We start from the raw sequence: 26,517 nt of genomic DNA on the forward strand, positions 1-26,517 counted from the left end.
ATGGATCTTGTGATTTTTACTTGCTGCATACTATTCCATTAGACAACATAAAGTGTTTGATTAGCGGCCAATTTCTAGTATTTTGTTACTAACAACAGTGTTGCAGTCAACATCCTGACAAATACATGTTTGTATACATTTTCCAGAATATTTGTAAGATAAATTCCTGGAATAAAATTGCTGGATCAAAAGGGATGCACATTTAAGATATTCATAGAGATTATAAAATTGCCCTCCAAAGAGCTTGCTTCAAGTTACACCCCAAATGATCTAGCATCCGTGTCCCCTTTTCCTGGCAAGCCTGTGCTTTAACACAGCTGAGCAACCTGATAGGTAAAACATGGCACCTTCTTCGTCTATTCTAATTTGCAGATGTTCACAAGGCTATTTGGATTTTTCTTCTGTCTGCCTTCTGAGTATTTTCCTCGTGGTCTTTTTCTTACAGGTATATGAGGGCTTTTTATATTATAGAGAAATCAGACTTTGTCTGTCATTTGTGTTGCTATCTATTCCCCTTTTTGCCATTTGCCTTTTGATTTTGTTTACTGGATTTTTTGGTGGTGTTCAAATGTTTTAAAAGTTGTCTGTGGTCAAATATATCTATCTTTTCCTTTATAGCTTTAGGTTTTGTGACTCGAATAGAGAGGTCTTCTCTGCTGTAAACCAAACAAAACAGAACAAAACTCCCACATTGTTTTGATACATCTCATATTTTACATTTAAAATTTTAATCCATATAGAATTAATTTCGGTATAAAGAGTGAGGTGTGGATTTGAACTTGTATATTTTTCCAAATGGAATTCAGTTGCCTTAAGTCTATTTATTGACTGACCCACCTCTTTCCCATTGCTTTGATGTTTGTTTTTCGTCTTTTGAAGATAATTACTCTCAATTAAAAAGCTAAATCAGACTCATTAGATCCTGGGTATGAAAATTTTTCAGTTAGTTTATTTGATTTAGAAGCTACTGGCAAAAAACATCCTTTTAAATACAATTTTAAATCCATTCAGCAGTTGGTACTTATTTTTCTCCAAACCAAAAACTCCCGTGTCATAAATGCTGATGAAGGTTTCTTAAATACAATTTACTTTCATTCATCTTTCATTTCTCAATGATACGGCTGCAACCCAAGTGGTGAATGAAAATGAGTTCTCTGCAATTCAGAAAAGGATGACATAGACCATCTGCATCATTACCTTTAATTATCCAAGAAGTGTCCCTATACTGGAGATAATTCCGTGGTTTTTTTGTTTGTTCCAATCTTGCTTGGAACACCTCTCAGGTTTCAACTACATTTAAAAAAAAATTAAACTCATGGGTTAACAAAGAGAGTCATGGAAAAACTGCATATGAGCTCATCATTAGTTCTTCATGCTACCAGATACATCTACCATTACCTCATTGTCTAGGATCAGTATTTGTCAGATGACATGAAGTTCTATCCTCACAAGAAAGTAACACTCAAGTGCAGTCAGTTGGTGCTGCTATGATTAACTTGAGAGTACTTAACTGGTTACTTCAACTTGAATAGGCCTTAAAAAATTCAAAAATGCTCCTTAAAAAATGGGGGCGGGGCATGGACGTCATGAGCCCTTGGTAGACATCACTGATGGATCTGGGCCATTTCCGTTTGTCCATCTTGCTCAACTCTATCATTAGCATTTAGAACAGTGCTTTGCACATAGCAGGTATTCAGTTTGTTGAGTTGAAGGATGGAATGAAGGATGGATCAATGGGTGGCTGGGAGAGCCCAGATGAGGCTTCACCAACTTCCTTGACACAGCAGCTGTTGATTGAGCAATTAAACACTCAAGATTAAATCTATTCACCGAACTGCACTGAGGTTTTATTCTGGACTCATTTTTCCTAACTGTTCAACGAAAGACATGTATATTAAAGGAAGCACTTCAGTTAGAAAAGCCTATCTTGCCTGGTGTTCTTATTGAAATGATTTATTTATTTTTGTATCATGATATAATTAAGAAAACTGTTTTTATATCTAAAGTTTCCATAAGACTCCTAAACAAAAGTGGATCAATGTACTCCCTGTTTTCAATTAGGGACCACTAAAGGTTTCTTTCTCATTAATTACAAATATAAGCCAAATTAGAATGAGAACTCCTCCCTTCATCAAGGACAATGGAAAGTGTTTTTATAATAGCCATGGTTGCAATATTTTAAAGTACAGATAATTAAAATCTCAGCATGCTGCCAACCGAATCACATACAATGAAAAAGTACAAACTTCTTACACCATATTTCAAAGCACCAGCCACTGAAGTCCTCCTTCCCCTCCCTCCTCTAACAGGCATTTACTGAGGACCTGGAATGTGACACGTGAACTCTAAATGGGAGGGCAGCAAAGGTGACCAGCTATCTGGTTCTGTTGGGCTTGCATACAAATGAGCAGGGCGTGTAGACAAGTGAACAAACATGAAGAGTTGCAGGTGACCAGCCCCCACTAAAGTAAAGGAAGGAGTGAAGTTGACTAAGCATGCCTCTTGAACTCTGGTAGACGGCCTATAATTTAAGACGAACATTTATTTCTGCCTGTTCCCAGTTTATACTGGCAAGGTTTTGGTAGCAATCATGTCTCCTCTAGATCCAACTTCCACCGCCTGTTAAAAACCTTTATTTTTATTCATTTCAAAGGGGCTGCTGGCTCCCTTAGAAGATAACATCACTGTTGATAACAGATGTTCATAACAATAATATGGATTTTAATAAAAAATAATCTGATCACTCATTCAACAAATGTTATTGAGTACCAACTAAATACCAGGCACTGTGCTACACATCAATGTTGGGGATACAAGGACCAGAGGCTCAAAGTCTTTGCCAGGAATTCTTTGTATATAGTTTTTAAATAACTAGTAGACTCAAAAACAAGGACAAATAAATGTACAAGATGGTGGTTTGCTGGAGGTCAGCAAAGATCAGATGGGGCGCTTTGCATGCACTGGAATGAGCAGGATTGGAAGAAATGCCAAATAAAAAATTTATTCATATGATGCCCCGTCCCACAGAAGAGCTGAGGTGATTTACAAACATACATACAATTCAAAACGAAATAAATAAGTCCGGACAAAGAGGAATATGGGTAAGTTTACCATGCATACTGAAATTCATTCAGCTACTAGAGAGTGCCGAATACTACTGATTGCCAAATGGAAGAGAAACTTAGATGAAGCTTGTTCAACTGGTTGATTCCCTCCACAAACAGGAAGAACTCAGCACAAAGACAACTGAAAGGTATTTATAAAATGATTGGCCAGTCTGCAGAAATCAACAGAAGGAACAGTCCCAAATTATTTTAGGTGGATAATAATAAATACCTAGGGTGTCTGTGATAAAAAGAGTAAGGATCAGACAAAAGGTCGAAATAATATGCTAATATCCCCAAATAGTGAGTTCTATACAATAGTCAATCAGAAATTAAGATGTGGTACATAGCTGTGGTCTTATTAAGGCTTTTGACAGATGTGCCTTTGGGGTTTGAGGTCCACCCAATGAGTGAGGTTACTCCTGCTATTGTGAGATCCAAAGGTAACAATCACTAAACAAAGAGAAGGTTTGATTCTGAGGACATCTGGTTTAGGCATCAGAACACAAGAGTTGAAAGCAGTTAGAGAAGGCACTGCTAAAGGGTGAGTACCAGGCTTAAGACTGACCGTTGGCCAGACATTCCCGTGGCCTGGCAGGAACTAAATTTTGTCCCACATATATACCATTCCGGCCCATTCTTAGAGGCAGGCGGCATCATGACAGGTGTCTAGGCTACAAGCTCATCGGGGGGTGTGACCCTTAAGTGACAACAAGCCTCCTGGAGTGAGCGAGGCTCCTTGGAATCACTCCCAACTAGCAGAAGGTGGACTAAGAATCCAGATGTCTACCCGCAGCTGAGTGACTCAGGAAACCTTTCCATCTTTCACAAGGTCCCTTGCTCTGGGGAGACCCACCCAGGGTGCCAACCTGCTCCCATCCTCCACCAGTTCAAAGGAAAGAAAGAAATAGCTTCAACCTCCAACAGCATTAAAGTACCATCCAAGGCCTAGGATTTCGCTGCACCCAGCTCAGTGTTTCCAAGACTACCAAATTCAACCTGATGCTCCCCCCAAATCCGTCCTCCAGGGGTGACCCCAAGACACCCAGGTTGTCCTAATCCCAGCCTCCCTCTTGGGACCGCTTCACAAAACAGCCTGCTTATCCTGGTTCCCATGCAGCTGCCGCCATTACTCTGCAGTAACTTCTCACACTTAATGAGGGATGCTCAGAGGACAATTCTAAGTAGTACTGATGCCAATATTTTTATTTAAGATCTATTCACTTAAAGGCGAAGTGACATCTTAAGGCCACTCAGCAGAGCAATTTGCCCAGAATAAGAAAAGAACTTCAGTTTTGGAAAGACTTCCTGCTAGATTTCAGACATTTTTTTTTTTTAGTTAAAATGCAAGGATTGTCTTCCAAACTCTTCCTATTATTATTTCATGTGTTTTCTGCTTTATTTGCTGTACATATCTTCACAGTGTGCATATTATTCAAGTATTCCTAACAGATGGTCTCAAGTGCTACATATCATATAGCATTAAGTGAATAGCTTGGTAAAAAAATAAGTCAAGGATTAAAATATTTTATAGCTTATAAATCATGAAAGATGTTCATTAACAGTATATTAATAAAATATCTTTAAATGTAAACATAAAAACACTGAATACTGCTATTGGATCAGTCAACTGTTTATGACAAATGACTTATTTCTTAAAAGTGCTTGTCCTATATGGTTTCAGATTATAACCTAAATTAATCTGAGGTTGGCAACTAGTTTTCCTGTGAGCCTGGCCCACTGCCGCCTTCCCTACCCAATTCCCCAGGCTTTTCCTGCCACTTCCCCTCATTAATGCCTCCTTCATAACTAGGAAAGGAAATGAAATTCATAAGCCAATGTTCTTACTCTTTGTCTAACTTTAGCAAAATTCTGCTGAAAGAGGCTGAAAGCACAAGTTCAAGTTGAGGATTCAGAATCAGCCGTGATTTTAATGACCCGTGCTCTCTAGATCCCGTTCTGCCAGAGGCTAATCTAATGTTTGGCACTGAAGTTTCCACTGAGGGTTTGAGAGTGATGATTGAAACAAACAAGACAAAAAAACCCAACAACTTTTGCCAGTGTCCAGACGTCTCTGAATCCATGTTACACTGTTAATGTTCTAGCCATTTTTCCACCGAGGAATAAAAACCAATAAAATACTCTGCTATTGGATGTTCCTCTCTCATACCACCCTTATTTTAAATTACGTTATTTTTAACCTAACGCATAATGGTCTTTTCCTAATCATCCAGTGTTTCCAGTATCTGATGCAAGATCTAACAAGACTCTTACGTTTCATTCTAGATTTCCCTAGACACGAGAACTCGACTCAGTTTTGATTGTGAAAATAATGTAAGCTTTTTATGAACTATTTGACAAAATGATTGTAACTAGCAAAGTTACAAAGTGCCTGTTAAACAGAACCTCTCACTTCAAGTCACAAGTTGGCTTCAGTTGTTATATTAAGGTTCATTGCCCAATTTCACACATACATTCAAAACTTTTATTCTACCGCATTCCATACGTGGCTCCATTTTCTGTTTCCTTTCTACACTACTATCTTTTACCTCAGTTTTCAAGGCCTCTGTGAGGCTGAGAAAGATGCCCTCCTTAATCAAGCTTGGCCGCCACGTCAGAACAAAGGAAGACATTATGGCAGTTTCGCATTAAGGCCCATGTGCATTTTTGCCTTCCCCATCACAACAGCAAATCTTACTGCACAAACAAAACAAGATATCAAAGAATCAACGGTATTAACTATGTATCTACTCTGCATAACACGTTATGCATTATCTTATAAGCATTCTATCTATATTAAGTTTCATCCGACTTAAGTTTCTTTAAAACACAAAATATCCATTTTATCAAAAAACTAAAAAAACAGGTTCATAAATAAATTCAGGACTGGCAAGGAAAATTACATTAAGTTAAAAAAAAATTCTCTGAAGTACATTAAACTAAGGAAAAAGGGGGGGGTGGGGTGGGTCTCTATCTCAATGGTAGTCAGATTTGAATGTGCATTTGAAACACCTGCAGGGCTGGTTAACAGAGCTTTCTGGGTCCAACCCCCAGAGTTTCTAATGCAGTAGGTCTGGAGTCGGGCCTGAGAGTTTGCATGCATTCTCCCAAGTTCCCAGGTGATACTGCCAATGCTGCTCTGGGGACAACACTTTGACAACCAGTGATCTAACCAACCAGCTTTCCTGATCTGGCTGGCGTCCAAAAGTACAGTGGAATTTTAAATAGTGGATGACAAAATCAAAGAAACTACGGAATCAATGACCATTATATTTCAATTGAAATATGTATTTTATACCCTAAAAAAAACACACACACACACAACAACACATTGACTTTAGATGACTAGAAGTTGTCACATACCATACGTGATGTGACCTTAACACAGGACAGTGCTAAACTGATCTTTGGGACACTAATTAAGTGCTAAACTGATCTTTGGGACACTAATAGTTTTTATACAGTTTTTCACCAAAAGGCAAGACCGTCATAAATAAGATACTGAAAAATCATAATTACCATAAAAAGGTATGTATCAGATACTAGATAACATTCTAAAAGGCTCTAAACACCAGAGCGGTGGCCCTTGTACTGTAACTCAGATTCACTGTGCTGTTCTCTCTCTGAAAAGCATCTGCACTGCCAGGCTCAGGGGCAGGCATACCTGAGAAAGGCTTTTTCTTTACTGCTGTAAGAACATTTCAAATGAGCTCTACCCCCGTAACAGATTTTTACATGCACAATACAGTGTCATTAACTGTAGGCACCATGTTGCACAGCAGACCTCCAGAACTTATTCATCTTACAAATTGAAACTCTAGAGTCACTGAAGAGTTACTCCCTATCCTCTCCCCACTCCCTCCCAGGAGTCCTGAGCTGTAATTCCGTCTTACACATCACACATGCCCTGCATGCCCCTTGGCCAAGTCAGGTTTTGATTAAACACAAGATCACCTGTGGGGGAAGTAAACAACTACACTCTGCACTGTTCTGATGATGATGATGACGACGATGACGGTACATCAGAAACACTGACTAAGGAAAAGACTGTGCACTAATGGCCTGCGGTTTTGTGGGTTTTTTGTTTGTTTGTTTTTTTAACGAATCAGTTGCTAACACGTGGAAATCATATTTCACATAAAATCTATATTTTCAGTCTCTGAGATGATCGGGTTTAGCAACCCTGGCCTCGCTTTCATTTCCATCTGGCCTTTCTGAGAGAGGCACAGCATTAGAACAAACCTATGTGGAAAACAGCCACTTTAACAGAATAATAACTCTCTACCCTCAAATTACCTCAAATATCTTTGTCTCAGTAGACTAAGAAAAAATAAACGTGTGTGCTGCAGATAGGCAGAAAGGGGAACAATCCAGAGAAATACCAGGGGAAGTAAAAAGATACAATAAATGGGCCTCTAAAATTGAGGGCAATTAAGGACCAGGAAGGTGTTCTGGCCTGCAGAGAACTCCCTTGTTCCAAGAGTGGATTACTTACCTTCAGGACCACTACGTGTGGATCATGTCTCATAATCTATAGAATAATACAACTGCTTAACACTCTGCCACACCCACACCCACACCATCATCCCAGGCCCTTAGGTTCCTGCTTCCCTCAGACAGCATCTGGGATGGACAGGCATACACCTGGACTGCAGGCTGAGAGGGCTGGAAGTGGGCATGAATTAGTGGTCTCTGCCATGAGCTGGACACTAAAAACTAGTGAGAAATGCCGTGGCTTTGCCAACTCTACTCTACTCTTGAGTTCCACAAATAGCTGTTTTGTTAGCTGTCTTCAATTTCCTCTGAAAGCTTGTACAGTCCTTACCGTAGAGGGCTGTTGTAAAGAATAAATGAAATAACGCATAAAGAGAAAGCACTCAGCATAGGTCTTAGCCTCTGTATAAATATGCAGATGTAATTTGCTACCAAACAGTAAGTTCTGTCCCTGTGAGGGGATATCTTATACACAAAGGGCTGCTAAACAGTGTCCACGCTAAACCTTACTTTTCAAAACTATTTTCATAGTGAAGTGAGTCTGTAGGTCTTACAGAATACCTGCTGCCATACATCAAATAATAAGAGGCATCCTACTGTACTTTTAAAAGACAAGGAGGGCTCATGTACAAATGAATACTCATGCTGTTTTATCTGCGATAAGAAATTATGACAACCAAATTAAGATTAAACATTTTAATCAACTATAATAAACCAATAATCATATATAAAAATTCTGATTCATGCATCAGATTACATAAATTATACAACTGTCATGTTACATAATGCTTACATACGTTGGAGTTTGTACCTGCAAAAATGTATACAAGTTACTAGAGCATTTTACTAAGTGTAATACTCTTCAGTTATAAATAATGCTTGTATCTTTCAAATACCTGCTAAATATATACATTTCTAGATCTGCAGCATTTTTTTTTTTGTACCTCAAAATCAAACCACCCCTAAGATCGAAGATTGACAGGTCCAAATGTATCATTTGTTACAGACTTCAATTCCACTGTAAGAGTGTATTTTTTGACATGGAAAATAAATGAAATAAAATGTCAACTCCAGTTTAATGCTTGAAGAGCTTCTACACTTCTTATTAAGTACACCAGAAAACCCTTCTTATGCAGATTAATTAGTTAAGATGCTACCTATTACATATTAAATACCTCCAATGATTGCATCTGGATTATTAAACTTATAAATCTGTGAAAACGGGGGCTTTCAGTGTGTGCTGACAGACCCTTCCATGTATAATCATGAACCAGCAGCACTGCGATCCTTTCCCTTTTACTTCAAAGAGATCGAGGGAATGAGCATGCTTCATATTTCATTTACACACACACGTGACACCAACCATATCTATAAGACATATGAGCACACAGACATCAGAAAGTTTCACCTTGTTTTACAAATCCAAGGTAGGCTGCTTTTTCTAAAAACCTAAGAGGAAAAGAAGTTCTAGCGTAACAATTTCTAGATATATTAAAGACAGCAATTCTTTTTTTTTTTTTTTTTTTGAGATTCTCCTTGCTAAAGAATAAGCACCCTTATGGGGGTGGTAGGCAGTGGGGTGTGAGGGCGGAGGAGTCAGTGAAGGATGTGAGGAAAGCAAGTCTGTCACTAGCGAGCTGAGTTTTACTTAGGTTTCCATTCATGAAACCCTTTTAAATACAGGCAACATTTTCACAGCTGGAAAATTACAACGAAATCTTCACTTACTGCTAAAAGCAATAGATGTAGTTATGTATAATCTATGGATACTACTACATTCATGGGAGGATGGCAAAACTAGGCTCAATGCAGAATACAGCAGCAAAAAGCAATACTTAAATATTTTTCATGAATGGGTGACACATTTTATATACAATTCTAAGATTTATTCCCTGGTATTTAATAAATGAACTTGAAGCCTAAGTGGTAGGACAGTTATGTTCAATACTTTGAAGCTGAATTTTAGAACTGGGAGGGGAGCTGGTTGTAAAACTATACTGTTTAAAAAATATTAGCAGAAATATTTTTAATTATGTAACAGAAGTATGTTAAGCTTAAGACAGGTTTGAGACTATTATAAACTCTGCAATTTAAAAAAATCCTCTTATTGGTGGAAATATTTTTGAACATGCCTTTTTTAAGCATAAAAGCAAAAGTAAACTCTGTCTATAAGTCTACTGTGCTGCGTGTTATTTAATGAGTACATATGTTTTATTTCCTTGTCTAAGTTACTAACAAAATATACCATTAGAATACTTAAAAGTTATAGTTTGCAAAAATAAACTAATGTGATCTTTTGGCCTTTTTTTCTACAACGCTAAAAATTAAAACTACTCTATTTGCACTTCTGCCCACAAACACAGGAAACACTGTTATGTTCACATAGGAACTCATTTTTACTTTTTGTTTTTAGTTCCTTATATTGACCGATTGATTATGAATATATATATATATAGTCAGTTTGATTCCAGGTCACGAGTGAAAGAAAGTTCATAAACGTCGGAACAGAACATTTCGGGCAGTGATAAATGCAGATTCAGTTTTCAATACAATTCTTGTCTCAGAATTAAAGATAAAAATATTGACGCAGTTATAACCAAATCATTAACGTATGGACAAGTCTAATCCTTAACAGTTTTTATACAGGCAAAGAATCCTCCTTAAAAATGAATTTCCTCATAAAAAGAATGGCAGTCCCTTAACCATACTTTTTCATGAGCTCTATTTACATAAAACATATCCCCAGTACAACACTGGCATCGTGGTTCATTCTATAAAGAGTAAATTTGGCCAAAGCATATTAAAATATCTGCAGATAATGTCATAATACTGCAAACACATGGATTTTAGTACTTTTAAAAGTGTAAGAAGAGCCTCAGTTATACCAACAACAGAAAAAACAAATACTAAGAATTGTGCAACATTTAATAAATGTTAACTAAAAATGGCACCATGTTAAAAAGAACTACCAAGACCTCAAAATAAAATTCTATACCACATTGTGAGGTTTATTACAGAAATTTAGAAGTGGAGGAAAAAGTCAGTGAAAGCTATTTCTCCTTGTCTCCTATTAAAAATTATTTATATTTCAGAAAAATTTTCAGAATTTCAAAATTTATGCTCTCATAGAAAAACTGAAGAAACTCAGAAAAATACAAATAAGGGATTTTAGCTTGTGAATATAAGCTTGCCCAAGTATTATCTGATTCAAAATATTAAACTGAGCAAAACTATTATATGCCTTTGTATTTAACTCTCAATGAAGTCTTAGTAGAGATAAATATTAGACAGAAATGCATTTGGTAAAAGATTGGGGAATATCTGTCTCCATATACAGGTGAATTTTTCATCTTAAATTTCCTTTAGAAAACACAGATTCAGTATTTCATAGTATGTATTTCAGACTTTTAAAGTTAAAAAATCAGCAGATGATTAGTAATATTTTTATATCATTTTCACTTTAAAGACTAATTCTGTACAAATATATAAAGAAAATTCATGATAGTAGTCAACATTTTTAGGGAGCAGACTTAAAAACAAAGCTGACACAATTCTGTGATACTGATTTATTCTTACAGGGTGGCTGTAGAATAGTGTACAATGTCGTGCTAGTGAAGATCTATTCTAAAAACTCACCCCTCCTTTAGTAACTCTTATTTTGGTTCAGAAACCAAATGCAACCATCTGTTCCATTATTTTTGTAACTTGAAACCGAGCCTAATTTTTCATTCCTAGAATTTGTTCATTGCTTTGGGTTATCAGGCATCAGAATGATCACCTACTTCCCCCCACCCGCTCCAAATTATCTTCAGATATAAATTCCAAATATTTTCTTTGCTAGTACTGAATATTTTAAAGACGTTCAGAATCTCAACAAATCACACTTGCTTATCTTCTGCTTATAGCTCAAACAAAACTCAAATATTAAGATAAAAAATTAATTCAAGAAATTCATGCTGTTGCAAGGTTAATGAAGTTTCCTAAAATACATCGTTCTTTAAAAAGGGGCTTTAGATCATTACTTTTGGAAAAAGAGAAAAGATTTGATGCTGGAATAATATATAGTAGCAGCTTATTTTGAAACCAAGGTTCACGTAGTCAAGAGTGATTTGAAGCAGCTTCTGTGTAACAAACCATTATAGTAGCAATGACGATTTGTTTTGCATTGACAGAGCACACATATTTTCAAATTAAGAAATCCTAATTGGTATCCTAATTTTAGAGGCAACCAGTTGTCTTTAAATGTTCTAAAAACACATGTATATATGAGGTATATGCATGTATTTTATATACAAAGATACATGAACAGATTATTCATGTACATATATGTATATAAAATATGAACTTTTTTTTAGTAGTGTTTATAATGAGCAGTATTCCTGCAGCTAAATCTGTACAAATTGACTTCTGAGAAACCAACCACAGTATCAGTTCTGCTTGATGAGAAACCTGTTCCTGAGGAATAAGTCATGTCCTTCTGAAGATACTCCTAGGCTATGGCAGATTAGCGGGCCGGCACCAGCACCTAAGTGAATCCTAAGGAACTGCTTGTTCACGAGAATCTGGCCCATCTTCACTTTAAAGGTTTAAATTATTTAGCTCACTTCAAAGGTCACTCTTGATAGTCCCTGCTAATATTTACAGGTGAAACAGTTCTTCACAATGAAGGAGAGTATGGAATGAATCCTGATAGTGTGGTCTCTCTCAGTAACGAGCTTTTCTTCTATTTTTTCTCTCTCTTTCTTCCTTTCTTTTTTCCCCAATTATAAATGCAGTGCCATTGGCTTATGAACTAGTGGAGAACTTGCCAGCTTTCCTGGATGGTTCGTACGGCACTCTGAGAATACTGGGCGTCTCCTCCATCACCCTTACAAGGAGGTTGTCGATGTAGTCCTCCAGCTCCCGGATGTGGGAGTCTTTCCTCCTAAGGAGCTCTTTGTGTTTTACCAGCTCCTGCAGTACCTCCTCGTAGGTGAGACTACGGTAGCCTGAAGTGGCATCAAAAGGGTTGCTGTCCTAGAGTAGGATAAAGACGGTCACTTTAACAGACAGCACATCAGGGGCAAATTATGAGTTATTCTGAAGTTCTACTGTTTCAAACCCTTGTCAAACTCTTCTCTATCCTTGGCTAGAACTAGTGTGACAGTTCACAGAACGGCTAGCCAGTTCTGAGGAAAGGACTAAAGCAGATACACCAAAGCCTTGATTACAACTCTAAATTCTTAAATATAAGAAACTGACCACGTAATTTAAGATTAAGTTAAGAGATAAAATGCTCAATAAACATAAACATAAACCAAAAAAAAAGGCATTGATTCAATTCATTTTTATTACAAAGCATCCTAATATTAAAAGAAAAATATTTCTCAGAAATTTAATCAAAAAGGCACTGTAACATCATCTATTTAAAGTGCATAATATCTAGATGTTTCATTATGTAAAATATAATGCCAAAATATAAAGCAGCAATCTCTATGCCTTCTTATACATAGTTCTATCACCACATTCAACAACTTAAAATGGTTTTCATCACTTTCTTTCCAAACATTTCCATTTGGCTTTAAAGAAAATAAACTAAAAGACTGAGTAAATTGGCCTTGCTCTTAAGGACTAATAGTATCTAATCTATTCAGTGGAGGATGGAGAACGAGGACTGGTGAACGTAGAAAGGTCTTTTTTTTTCCTTTTTTGTCATAAGAATTAAATTTGTCTGTATTCAATTTCAGGATCTATTTTAATTTGCTATGCATCCAGGAGTTTTCATCAGTAAAACCAAAGTGTAACTTTTTATCCCCTCCTCACCAGGCCCCATGACTTTGCTGCACCAGAGAAACAAGCTAGAGCACCGATACCAATTTGATGCTTGTGTTACCCAAGCACACTCCCTTCTCTAGGATAAAGGCAAAACAATATTCCTGGCTGAAAACTTCTCCAATCCATAGAATCTCTCAGGTTTTGCAGAGAAGATATAGCTTGCATTAGGCCTTCAAAGATTTTGCCAGGCAGAAATGCGTAATGGGCATCTCAAGCAGTGGCTCTGCTTGTTCAAAGGAGGAAGCAAGGTTCAAGGCACAGTGGCTAATAAAGGTGATCAGTGGAGCACGGCTGGGAAATAAGGTTCAGGACAGGGCACAGAGAGAGAGGCTGAAACAGTGGGTTCCAAACAGAACATCAAGGATGTCTGATGCTATCACACTTAGTGTTATGGGAAATAGAAAGCCCATTGAAGGTTTCTAAACAGAGGAAAGATGATTAAAGCTAAGTTTTAGGAAAGTGGCAGCAGTGGGTAAAATCATTTAGAGGGACCGCGATTAGTTACAAAGCTATTTAAATAGTAAAGACAAAAGTTAGGAGGAGCCTCTACTAGATTAACAGAATAGAGAGGATGCTAAGAGGAAGTTTAAAAATGACTCATTTTACCATTAGAAACTGGGTATAGATACAACTTTATGAATTAGATTACCTTTGTCCCCCAAAACATTTCAGAATATTGTTTTACGACAACTAAAGGACAATTCTGGAGATACGTGTTGGTTTACTTTTTATTCTCTTCTCTTTCAGATCAATTAACTTTTTGTTAGAATAAGTATACACACATATTTACTAGTTTAATTGGTCATAAGTCGTCTAGAGATACAAAACTTAGATTTTCCTAAACACATTCCTATTCACATTTATTATACGCAGCAGGTTTCTGTAGAAAAGATAAGACATACCATAGAGCTAAATATATTTTAAACATTAATTAAAAATAAGCTAAAGTTTCTTACTTTAACCTAAGTAATTCTGCACAAATTTGAGACTGAAACCCACCTAAGTCTCACTTTCCTTCTCTGATAAATGAGATGTTCTCTAAGGTCCCTTTCAACTCTAACATTTCCTGGTCTGCAAAGAGGTTTTTCAGAACTGCATTCTAAAAAAGTGATTATGTCCAACTAATGTGATTTAATTTTTCTAAAACAATATTTACTGAAAAATAGCAGTTCTTGTGAGAACTGCAGGGATTAATGAAATTAAACTAAATGGGATTCATTACCAATTGATTGTTTTACCTTTTTTCTTAATTTAACATAATAATAGCATCAGACTGGGCCTCTCTTAATCAAATTATACATATATGAACTGATTTCTCCAAACTAATTAAGTGATAATATGCAGTTAGAAAATCATTTATATTGTTACATTTAACACTATACCAGTGCTACCAGAGAATGTAGTTAAAATAATTTTTTAACATTTCTCTACAGACAATGAGGATGAAAGACATGTCAAAAAATTCTTATTTTGACATAAGGAGTTTAAATTAATGCCATGATACAAATCAATCTAAAATTTAATCTCTCAAAATAATCAATTATTATCCCACAATACTGTTCAGCACTTAAGATATAAGCCATAATCTAGAATATACAAATCCATCATTTGGCTTATTTTTCCCCCTCACAACCATCTAATACTTATGGATAAACAGATTTCTTGGAAATACAGTTCTGACCTTTTCAATAAATTTTCCATTTGTCCTTTTATGTGAAAAATTTACCCCAAATTTCTGCATCAAGTTTTTATGCAAAAAAACATCTTAGAAACACATGTACTATAAACTATATTCTGGAAAAGAATATAAAATAATTAAAAACAGTTTTATGCTTAGTTCCACATTTTATCCCATATTGGAAAATCATGTAAACCTTCTAATTTTAGGCATAAGATTCTTAAATTGACTAATATACTCAATAAATACATCTATCCTTCTGTTTGTTGATATAATTCCAAATAAAATAAAGATTAATATTAACTAAATACAGTAGGAAATTAAAATATTTTCTGGTTACAAAAATTATTTTGCTTAAAGAGGAAAACTCTCAGGCAAATGTAAAAATGAATTATTTTTTCAAAAGATACTTTTAATACTATTCTTAGAAAAACTAAAATTGAGAAATCTCCAAACTGGTAAAGACTCAGATAACCTAACATGGGACTCCTACATACTCAACAGTTTCTCCTCTAGCACTCCATAGAGATGGCACATATGTTTCTAAGATGTCTTCTTATATTGAAATTTAATGTAAATTTTTCTTCTCTCTTCCCGTTTCATAACCAATCCTTTTTCATTCCTACCCAAACTCTGTTAAAAATTTCCATATGCAGATATAAGAAAATAAGAGTTGGGTGAGTGAACAGAATTATTACATTAAGTTGTCTAACTGGAATTTTAAATAACAGTTGTGCAAAATACTTCGAGAATTACTAGTGATCTATTTTTACTTTACTCACAGTCTAGCCTTTTAAACTAGGAAATGTATATTTTTTACAATATTTAAATTTCAACAAAAGCAAATTATCAAGACTCAAAATAACTGAAGATTTAAAGAAAGGTTGTCCTGGTAACCAAATATTGGTGGGGTACTAACTGACATCCAAGGCAACTAGAGGAGAGAGAGAGAGATAAGATGAAGGCTTGGCATTCTCTGATCATCTCATTATTGTTCTAATGAGGAACTTTGCTCTGGGAATATCATCTCAGCTACTTTCACATCTTTTGTGCTACTCCCTTCATCTCCCTTTCAGTTCTTAATTAGGCCTTAAAGAGCTCACACTGCCCTTTCAACTGGCTACTGCTCCTGTTTAAACACTGCTTTCACAGACAGGTGTTGGCACTAGCATATAAGACATACAAACTTAATTACAAAATACTATGTCCAGAAGGGGAAAAAAATATAACTTGGTGGACAGCTATTATTAAAGAACTTAAGGTAAATTACTTCAAACATCTTATAATCTTCAACATAAAACTTGTTCAAATACTTTTTTCAATAACGATCAGTATGAGGATGAGCTTTCTCCTCTTAATTGTATCTTGCAGTAAATTAACAACACCTAGTAATCCTTTAACTGTCATTTAGAATAGTTAGTATTCCAGAGAAAAATAATCACACATCAAGGATTCTTTTATCACCTTTAAATCCCTGAACTAAAACAATTTTCACATTTTATTTCTTTAAAGAATTCTAAGGATGCTTTTACAGCAATAAATTACAAGATTTGGAAAAGTACATTTACAAGCACATAGAAATTGTAATTAAGGTTACTTAATAAACAATAGCTGCACATTAAATCGATTTTTTGATGTCGCATTTTGTTTGAGATTAAGTAACCGCCTGATAGAATTCATTTTACTATCTGATCAAAGGCTGACTTCATATATTCTGACGTTTCTCGCCAGTCTGCCATAATATAAAGACTTGAGTATTTATGAAACATCAAAACGTACACATCATGTACATTAAAACAGCAAAAACACAGTACAAAGTCCTCTGCCTCTATAGTGTTTTCTACCATTTTAAAGACAAAAGACTGCATTTAGAATGGTTTACACAACACCATGGTTTCTTCTCAGCCTATCACACCACAGAAGACTGTGATATGCTATTGCTTCGAAAAATTCTTATTACACATCTGGATCACACACATTAAGGACAGATGGTTCAAAGAGCAACCACCAGCCTCTTGGAATAAAGGCTTTATTTCTGTTATTCAGGGAGAATTTAGTTTCCTACCAAGACATGTGCCCATATTTTTGTAAAGCAACTTATTCTCTCTAGGCTTAGTATAGTATTTAGAATAGACTGAAGATGTACTGGACCTCGGAACAGAGGTCGAAAACTGGACTTCAAATAACAATGAAATGAAGTTAAGATATCTGAATAGTCCTTGCAAAATATGGGAGCTAATCTGGCTGGTCGCTACAAAGCCTGTAGGATCTTTCACACACACTCCTGGTTAAATGGGTCTCTGGCCAGGAAGCTCTTCCTACTGTTAAATGTTCACAAGCAGGTTTATTCTCCCCTCAACCTGATTTACAACAACAGTAACAAAATGGCAGCTTTCTCCACATGCTCTTATTTCACAACTATAATGCTGACATACAGCTTTCATATCGATTTTTAAACAGTCTGCAAACAAAACCTGTATATTCTAAATTGGCTTCAATTATAACTATGTTTGCGTACACTTCCATAGATCATATAGAAGTCACACCCTATGGTATATTAAAGATAAAGTTTGAATTTTGCTGTTTTTCTTTCTCCCTAAATCATCATACTAAGCTATAATCTGTGGATAACTGAGGGATTCAAGGAGACGGAGGCCTTTTTAGAAATGTGCCCCAGACAGAAAGACAGCTTGTGGCTTGGTTTTTGGTAATTCTCTAACCCCCTCTGCAACTTACCGGGATTTTCCTGAGGTCTTCATTACTTGTCGGATTCATATGAAAACTGAGCAATAAAAGACAAACATAAATGTTAAAAGCGTATCATAGTACACGTGGGAGGAAACATAAAAACAGGACATTTTAACCAACATTGCAATAACAATTTCTAAACTCCTATATTACCTGAGTGAGTGAAATTTAATCCAGGATGTAACAGAAAAACAATATTTACTAAACATTCTAAAGCAGCTACAATTTTAAACTTTGAAGGAAAACCCTTCAGTATTATTAGAACTGAAGAACTGTACCTCTAACGTGTACTTTCTAAACATCTTTAAATATAAGCGATTTTACCTAGTGAGATGTTTTATAAAATTAAATTCTATAATGTTATTATTCATTTTATATACACACACTCACTTACCTTAGGCCTTCTAATATAAAACTGTAGAGACTTAAATAAATTTTGGTTGGGAAGACTGTAGACTAAAAGAGTTGAAGCAATCTTTTAAAACAATTATTTCTATAGGTATTAGAAAAATTAACCTTTAAATGTTATCCTATCAAGGAGAATGAATTCGGAGCTGTGTGAACCATTTCTGTCATTAATGAATTTCTAAGTAGCTGGTCTTCAAAATTTAAATACCCAAATGGACCAAAACAAAATGGATTTCTTGCATGCACAGAGGACGAAAACATCACAGCTGAATGCTATAATCGTTTTCTTCTTTGAAACATGTCCATTAGGAAGGGGACTGGAACCAAAAAGAAGCTAAACTTCAAAGCCATCTGGTGAGTAAATATTTCATCGTTGCTATTCAAGTTTAATTTTTACCCGGCACTTAAGAGTATTAGCCATTAGAACCTCTACAAAGCATTACTGTCCTAGGAACCTTTTTATTCCAAAAAAAAAAAAAAAAAAGACTTAACTGTAAAATATATTTTTTCATTATCTGTGCTTTATCAGCCAAATAACTGGAATCCTTTAAAGAAATTCACTTTTAAAACTTTTGACTGTATGCACAAAAAGTCTGGACACTGAAAAGTATCTATTATTACAAGTACATATCCCCAGCTGTAAATCTACAGGGCATGCAGGCATGTACAACCACCTCAAGAGAATTTCTCACATATCCAACGTTTCATTTGTTATGACTAAGATTTGTAGTACTAGCTTCCAGAACCGGTTGCTGACCTTTTCTACCTAGAACTCCTGTGGATAAACCTGGTATTTCAGTAGAGCTGGGTGACATGGTAGGGAAGATTGAAACATGTTTTAAATACCTACGATGCACCATTTACAGGCCGACTCGGCTGACACATTTTCTCATTCCCTGTACCTCACCGTCTTTATTGTGTTCTGTATGGTCCCAGACTAGAGTCACTGTACCGGCAAAGTCTCAAAAGCCTGACAGAAAAGTGGCTTAAAAGAAAACAAATACAAACCCAAAATACATTATCACGTGGTACCCCTAGGCCTAGAGTGCCGAGGGAGCAGCTGATAACATGCACAGTTCTCAGCCTCCCTGATTTTCAGTCCAAGGAGGTCAACACCAGGGACCAGTGGGACTAATCTCTCCTTGTCCCGTGATCTCACAGCATGTTGCTCTCTAATAGGTCAAGAAACGCATTCTGCTGCATCTCTCTCCATCCGACTGTGACATTCTCGAAGACAAACTGATTTACATTCAGTGTAACGGCACACCGTACTGGTTACAGGCAGAGAAGTGCTTGAGGGCCCTGGAACCACATGGTGTGAACTCAAATCCTGGTTCTGCCCTCTACTTACTTGCCTTTGAGTGTGTCTGGGTTCCTTCCTCTGTAAAATGGGGATGGTAACAGGATCTACCATGTAAGACTACTGGGAAGATTAAATGAGTTGACCACATGTAAAACACTTAGCACAGTGGTTAACAGACAACACGTTCAGTAAATTATTTTAATAAACATTTGCATAGCCCTTAGAAAGTGCCAGATACTGTGCTAAGCACTTTACCAAAATTAACTCATTTAATCTTCATAACCCTTAAGGTAGGTATGCTCTTCATTTTCAAAAGAAGGAAATGAATCACAGAGAGGTTAGGTAGCTTGTGTGAGGTTGTCCAGTGGATGAGTGTTGGAGGTGACACAGTCCTAGCCCTGTTTTCTGCTCATAGATCTACCTAGTGAGCACAGGCCGCACGGCTGAAGCCCTGAACACACAGGACGCGTGGATCAATCAGATGTTTTGAGTAAGCACACAGGAGAGATGCCCTTGTAGGGGGAGAGCACCCCTGAGAGTTAAATTCTTAGACCACCCAGAGGAAGGAAACGTTCTATCGCAGCATTAGTCAAGGAAGGTCTACTAAGTCAAGGAAAAAGTAGAACTTAAAATTACATGACGGTTAGGTTCGGCAGGCCAGAGAAAGAGAACTCTGAAGACACATGCTGTCTGGGGATGCCGGACAGCGGTGCCACTGCAGGACACGGAGCAGACTGGTACACAGGAAGCGGGATGGGAAGGAGCCCCTGAAGGGTTGTCATGCAGAAGATGAGCTCTTAGAGCTCATCCATAGAGCAACAGGCCATTTTTGACAAATTTAATCTTTCATAAATGTTATTTAGATGTTTCATATCTATCCTATCACATCCTTGAAGAATAAACAGTATTATGACTGTATAAATTTCATTATATGTCTCAGGAAGAAATTATTGAACTGAGAAATAGAAATGCTGGTATTATATTAATTGTAATAAGAGTTTTGAAGGAACAGACATTTAGGACAAAAATTTTATCAAAATCACGAACCTAACCATATGTACTATCCAACGTCTTCAGCCTATGGGGAAGTGAAACTCAGTGACAACCTGAAAAGTGTCTGAGAATTCTCAAGAATGGTCACAACTGTAAGGGAAAGAGGTATGGAGCACAGCGAGCCCCAGCTCTTTTCCATTGTACCTGAGTGTAACCTAAGCTCGCCCACACTCTCCAGCAGCCCAGTGCAGCGATCTGAGGCCAGGGCTCTGGTACTGGCCATTGTCTGGAATCTAAAGGCAGGACCCCGCTCCTGTGTTCGGCTTTATATTCACAAACTGACGCATCAAATACGTGACCAACTCAGTCATTCACAGCTGCTTTTTTTGATCTGTCCTTAAGTGGGAAAAAAAAAGTTAACTGAACTGGATGAATTAGCTTGGGGGAAAATGTCTCTATCCAAGTGCGGCACCAATTTGTGCTACCCTTCTTGGACTGCTTCCTCATGCCAGACAAGATACTGAATAATGTAGTCTGCTCAACTGAGTTGTTGACAGGTTAAGGAAAATGGTGTTTTTAATCATGTATAAAAATAAACTTAGACATGCTCACACTGAAAAAGTCTACACAAATTTAAACTTCAGAATTCAAAACAATTAATTTTTGAAATCGGAACTGAAAGAGTTTGGTGGCAGCAGAGGATTTTGAAGTAACTTTGAGACTGATAAAAATATTTTTAAATTCATATTTTAAAAAATAATTTAAACTAATAAAATACTTTACCTTAACATTCTGAAGTCTTTAGGTTTAATAAAAGCTTATTTTTTACCTTGTGATATTTCCAATTTTTAAACAATTTTTCCTGGTAAACTCGAAATTTTAAAATTAACAGTACTCAAATGTATTTCAAGGCATCATTAGTATCTCTTCAATAACATCACATTAATTTACTTTGAAGTTAGGATAAATACTGAGTAAGTAAATTGGTGAAACTTGAAACTGTCCTTCAATTTCTGCTATGGACTAGTCTTCCACAGATAAGCCAGAAAAGCAAAGCAACATTTATAAAGTGATAAAACTGACCACTACAGAAATCACGAAAGCATTTGTCAGTGATCAGAGTTTTCTTCTATGTCCTTCCTTTTCTCTTTTTAAAACTTTTTGCTCTCTTTTGGAGCAAGAATACCTAAGAAAGGGAAGAGACTATTAACAGTGAAAAAGTCTGTCATGACAAAAAAAAAAAAGCCCACAGAAGAACAAAGATCTATTAAAACTGATTAACTAGCTGCCTTGTCAGTATAAGACAAGGCAAACTGTGTAAATTCCTGGCTCTAGGGTTTTAAATCTTTCAAGGAGAAGTCACGTAACAACACCTGAAGTTCTTTCCAAGGCATTTTAAAAACAACTATTATTACATCTTCCATGTACCTCTTTCCAAGCCCTGTTACTGCTGGAATTATAAAGCTAAGTCCACTTTGGCCTACAACTTGACTCATTTTGTATTTAATAAGTCAATTCAAGTTATTTGCAAAACTCAGGACCTCGTCCTGCTTGTCTGGGAGGTGGGGCAAAGAGAGGAAAGCAGAGTGGAGGAGTAACTTTCTTAAACACCATTCAATTTCTTATGGTGTATAGGAAATAAGTATAACTTTATCACAGAAGAACTTCGGACATGAATTCTTTTCAAAGGAGAGTATCCTACTGATCTTCTTGTTTAGCTAGCAGAGTGGGCTCTGGAGACCTGGAGCTTCACTTTGGTGACAAATGTAGTTGAGGGGGAGGGGCGTAAACTGAGAACTATAACATAATACAAAACCTTTAATGAGTCTGAAAAGAAGAAAAGAAAAATACACCATTTACAGCGAAGCAAGGGCAGAGAGTAATGACACCAGCCTAGCAACGACTGGTATTACTGGACTTTAACCATGAGCTCAGAGACAGCTGGTTTCAAGCAGGCCAACACAATTTCCTGAGGATTCTTCCAGTCAGAATGACTAAGAAAAGTGCAAGACTTAGACAATCTTAAAGAGATAGAACGAAGGCTGAAAAGCAACAGGTATTGAATTTTTTCCTGTTTGCCTCTCCTGCTCCATTCTGCCCCTCCCGGCACCCCAGAAGGCTGATCTCTGGAAAGGGCATCGCCTGGGTCCCCTTGCCCATTGGCTTCCAGTTGTGCTCTGCCACTGGGAGGCACCTGCAAGAGACTGGAGGACAGAAATAAGGGGAGACAGGATATTTATTCCAGCCCCATCCTACCAACCTCTTCAGTCGCCCTGCTGCACTGCAGCTTTACCAGTAGCTTCTGTACAGACAGCCACAGCTGTTCCTTCACACCTAAGCATGGCAGTCCCTTCCAGATACTGCTGGTCCCTAGTGCTCTACTATCCCTTCCTTGGTGTCCTAACCCTAGCCACCCCTCTATAAATGATATCTTCACTAAACTTACTTCAATTACTCGTTTTGAGTGTGTCATTTGTTTCCTGCTAGGACTTTAACTGATACAAGAATATATAATAAATGCCAAAAACTGTTCACTTAATAATTTAAAATAGGAGAGAAAGAAAGGAAGCCAAAGAAAAACTGCACTTTTGAAATGGTATAACTGAAGTGACTGGGATTTGAATAGTACCACTGCACAGTTATACACTGCCTTACAATTTATAACACATTTCCACAAACGGAGTTCCTCTCAACTGAGGAACAGTAATCAATAAGGTGGGATGCGATCACTCACAGAAGGATCTCATCCAACTGAAATTCCAACTGATCCATCTCACCTTCCGATTCTCCCACTCCGTCACCCCATCAGACCTGCTCTGTGGACCCCCACTGTCATCCCAATTGTTTCCTAACCTGTTTGCATTTCCTCACCCGTCTCACCAGAGCATACTTATAGTCCATTACCCCTCAGATGTTCCACCACTTTTATTTTGCCAATCTCTAATCCCTCCCAGGTCCCTCACAAGTAACTCCTGCTGTCTTCGTTACTTCACTGCCTCACCTTTTATAACCTGAAACACATCCCCCCGCCACCGATACTCACGGCCAACAAGCGATTTTTACTTAAGGTAACAGCCTCATTCTCTTTAACCTCTCAGCTCCCTTTGATGACTGTTCTGAGACTCTCCCCCTCTGTGATAAGTGGTGGCCTAAATTTTCTCCTATGTTTCTGATTACCTATCTTCTTCCCCGTTTCACCCTAGGTGGGAAACACTAGCTATTTCTTTTTTTTTTTATCTTTTTTTTTTTTTTTTTCGCGGTACGCGGGCCTCTGACTGTTGTGGCCTCTCCCGTTGCGGAGCACAGGCTCCGGACGCACAGGTTCAGCGGCCACGGCTCACGGGCCCAGCCGCTCCGCGGCATGTGGGATCTTCCCGGACCGGGGCACGAACCCGTGTCCCCTGCATCGGCAGGCGGACTCTCAACCACTGCTCCACCAGGGAAGCCCCAACACTAGCTATTTCTTAACGTTCTGTTTTCAAACCTCTTTTTCCACTCTACCTTGGAAATCACTACTTCAACTGCCACCATTAAATGGACAGATGACTGCTAAATCTTTGATCTTCAACCACAATCACTTTGTCCTTTGCAATACCGCCTTTACAAATGTCTGTTTAAAGTCTCACACTGGATATCTTACCTGCACTTAACTTGTCTCAAAGTTCTCCCAAACCAATCATCATCTTGACTTTTCTATCAGTTCTGTCTGTTTCTTCCTTCTGGTACAGCCAGTCTCCTGATCACCAAAGGTGAAGCCTCAGAGGCACCCCTGACTCCAGCCTCCAGCTTGTGCCTCATCAATAAGCTGCCAAGTTCTCCCCATTCAGCTTCTGGACATGGATCTCTCATTGTTTCCTCACTACTCACTTTCACAGCTACCTTTCTGCTCACAAGACCACATGACCACCTAGACTATAACAGCCCGGACTGCTGTAATAGCCTCCTCTCAGTCTCTGTCACTACTCCTTTGTCCCATCCAGCCTATGCAACATGGCTGGGTAGGACATTCTAAAGCTAAAGTCTAACCTCATTATTCTTCTGTCAAAAAACTTCTGGAGCTTCCCTGGTGGCGCAGTGGTTGAGAGTCCGCCTGCCGATGCAGGGGACACGGGTTCGTGCCCCGGTCCGGGAGGATCCCACATGCCGCGGAGCAGCTGGGCCCGTAAGCCATGGCCGCTGAGCCTGTGCGTCCGGAGCCTGTGCTCTGCAACAGGAGAGGCCACAACAGTGAGAGGCCCGCGTACTGCAAAAAAAAAAAAAACTTCTGGCCTCCACCTTCCTCTGGAACAATAACAAAATTTCTTGGCCTGGCTTTCACAGCCTATTGGGCTTGACTATACTTATCTTTCCAAACCTACTGCCCACCACCCAGTACCCAGGTACAACCTATTAAATTGCTCTAAATTTCATATTTTATTTTTAATCAAGAAATAGACATTTTACCACCTATTTCAAAGAATTAGGATTAAAAGAGAGTTAAAATGGAATGTTTTGCATGACGAAGTGCTATTCCAATTTCAGATATATGAACCTAAATACAGACCTTACATAAAAATCAACTCAAAATTGATCACAGACCCAAATGTAAAGCACAAAACTATAAAACTCCTAGAAGATAACACAGAGAAAATGTAGATGATCTTGGGTATGGTAATAATTTTTTAGATACAACACCAAAGGCAGGATCCACGAAACAAAGAATTTATAAGCTGGACTTCATTAAAATTAAAAATTTCTGCTGTGCGAAAAACACTGTTAAATAGAATGAAAAGACTGGGAGAAGATATATGAAAAAGACATATCTGATAAAGGACTGGTACCCAAAATATACAAAGAACTCTTAAAAGTAAACAATAAGGAAAAAAAATCCAATTTAAAAATGGGCCGAAGATCCCAACAGATACAAAGATATACAGATGGCAATAGGCATAAAAAGGTGTTCCACATCATATGATATCCAGGAAAAGCAAATTAAAACGAGATACCACCACACACCTACTGCCATGGCCAAAATGCGCAACACTAACACCACCTAATGCTGACAAAGATATGGAGCAACAGGAACTTGTACCATAAGATCCAGCCATTGCACTCCATGGTATTTACCCAAAGGAGTTGAAATGTATGTCCACACAAAAACCTACACACAAATGTTTATAGAAGCTTTATTCATAACTGCCCAAACTTGCAAGCACCCAAGATGTCCTTCAGCAGGTAAATGGATAAACTAGTACATCCAGTGCTTAAAAAAAGAATGAACTCTCAAACCATGAAAAGACATGGAGGAACCTTAAATGCATATTACTTAGTGAAAGAAGCCAATCTGAAAAGGCTACAGACTGTATGATTCCAACTATATGACATTCTGGAAAAGGCAAAAACTATGGAGACAGTAAAAACATCAGCAGTTTCCAAGGGTTTGGGGGGAGGGACCAGTCAATAGGCAGAGCACAAAAGATTTTTAGGGCAGTAGAAATACTCTGTATGATACTATAAAGATGAACGCATGCCATTATATTAATACATTTGTCAAAAGCCTCAGAATATACCACACCAAGAGTGAACCCTAATGTAAACTATGGACTACGTATAATTATGACGTGTCAACGTAGGTCCATCAATTTTAGCAAATGTACCACTCTCATGGGGAAGGTTGCTAATGGGAGAGGCTATGTGTGTGCAGGTAAGATGTATATGGGAAATCTCATACCTTCCGCTCAATTCTGCTGTGATTTCAAACTGCTCTAAAAATGAATTTTTTTTTAAGTTTGCATTTTGGGTATCTATCCTAATCCCTGGCCTCCCCACCTCTTTCTACTACAAACTGCTTACAGGAAGGAATGATATCTCAATCTTTTCAGCCCTAGCATCTGACATAGTACCTAGGGTATGGCAGATGCTTAACAAATGTATGCTGAATAAATTAACAGCCAGTGCTTAATAAAAATTGGGCTAATAGCTGACTGAGTAAATCA

At 37.5% G+C, this 26,517-nt stretch overlaps 2 protein-coding genes across 5 annotated transcripts in view; both read right to left on the minus strand.

The window, feature by feature from the left end:
* The window catches only part of FAM204A (family with sequence similarity 204 member A), a 781,024-nt gene that overhangs the window by 460,392 nt on the left and 294,115 nt on the right, over positions 1 to 26,517 (minus strand). The gene's annotated exons all lie outside the window — the stretch shown is intronic.
* The window catches only part of RAB11FIP2 (RAB11 family interacting protein 2), a 40,140-nt gene continuing 21,902 nt past the window's right edge, over positions 8,280 to 26,517 (minus strand). The window contains exons 4-5 of one of the 4 annotated variants that reach the window (XM_004265785.4): positions 17,827 to 17,872; positions 8,280 to 12,614 (exon numbers count right to left, since the gene is read on the minus strand). In XM_004265785.4, coding sequence (XP_004265833.1) covers positions 12,384 to 12,614; positions 17,827 to 17,872 — 277 coding nt within the window. In that variant the 3' untranslated portion in view covers positions 8,280 to 12,383. Of the gene's footprint in view, positions 12,615 to 14,126; positions 16,025 to 17,826; positions 17,873 to 26,517 lie in introns of those variants that run through there. The other 3 variants (XR_004481287.2, XM_033420947.2, XR_007471477.1) reach the window with 3 other exon arrangements.

This window comes from Orcinus orca, chromosome 14 (genome assembly GCF_937001465.1).
Source record: "Orcinus orca chromosome 14, mOrcOrc1.1, whole genome shotgun sequence".
Classification (NCBI taxonomy): Eukaryota; Metazoa; Chordata; class Mammalia; order Artiodactyla; family Delphinidae; genus Orcinus; species Orcinus orca.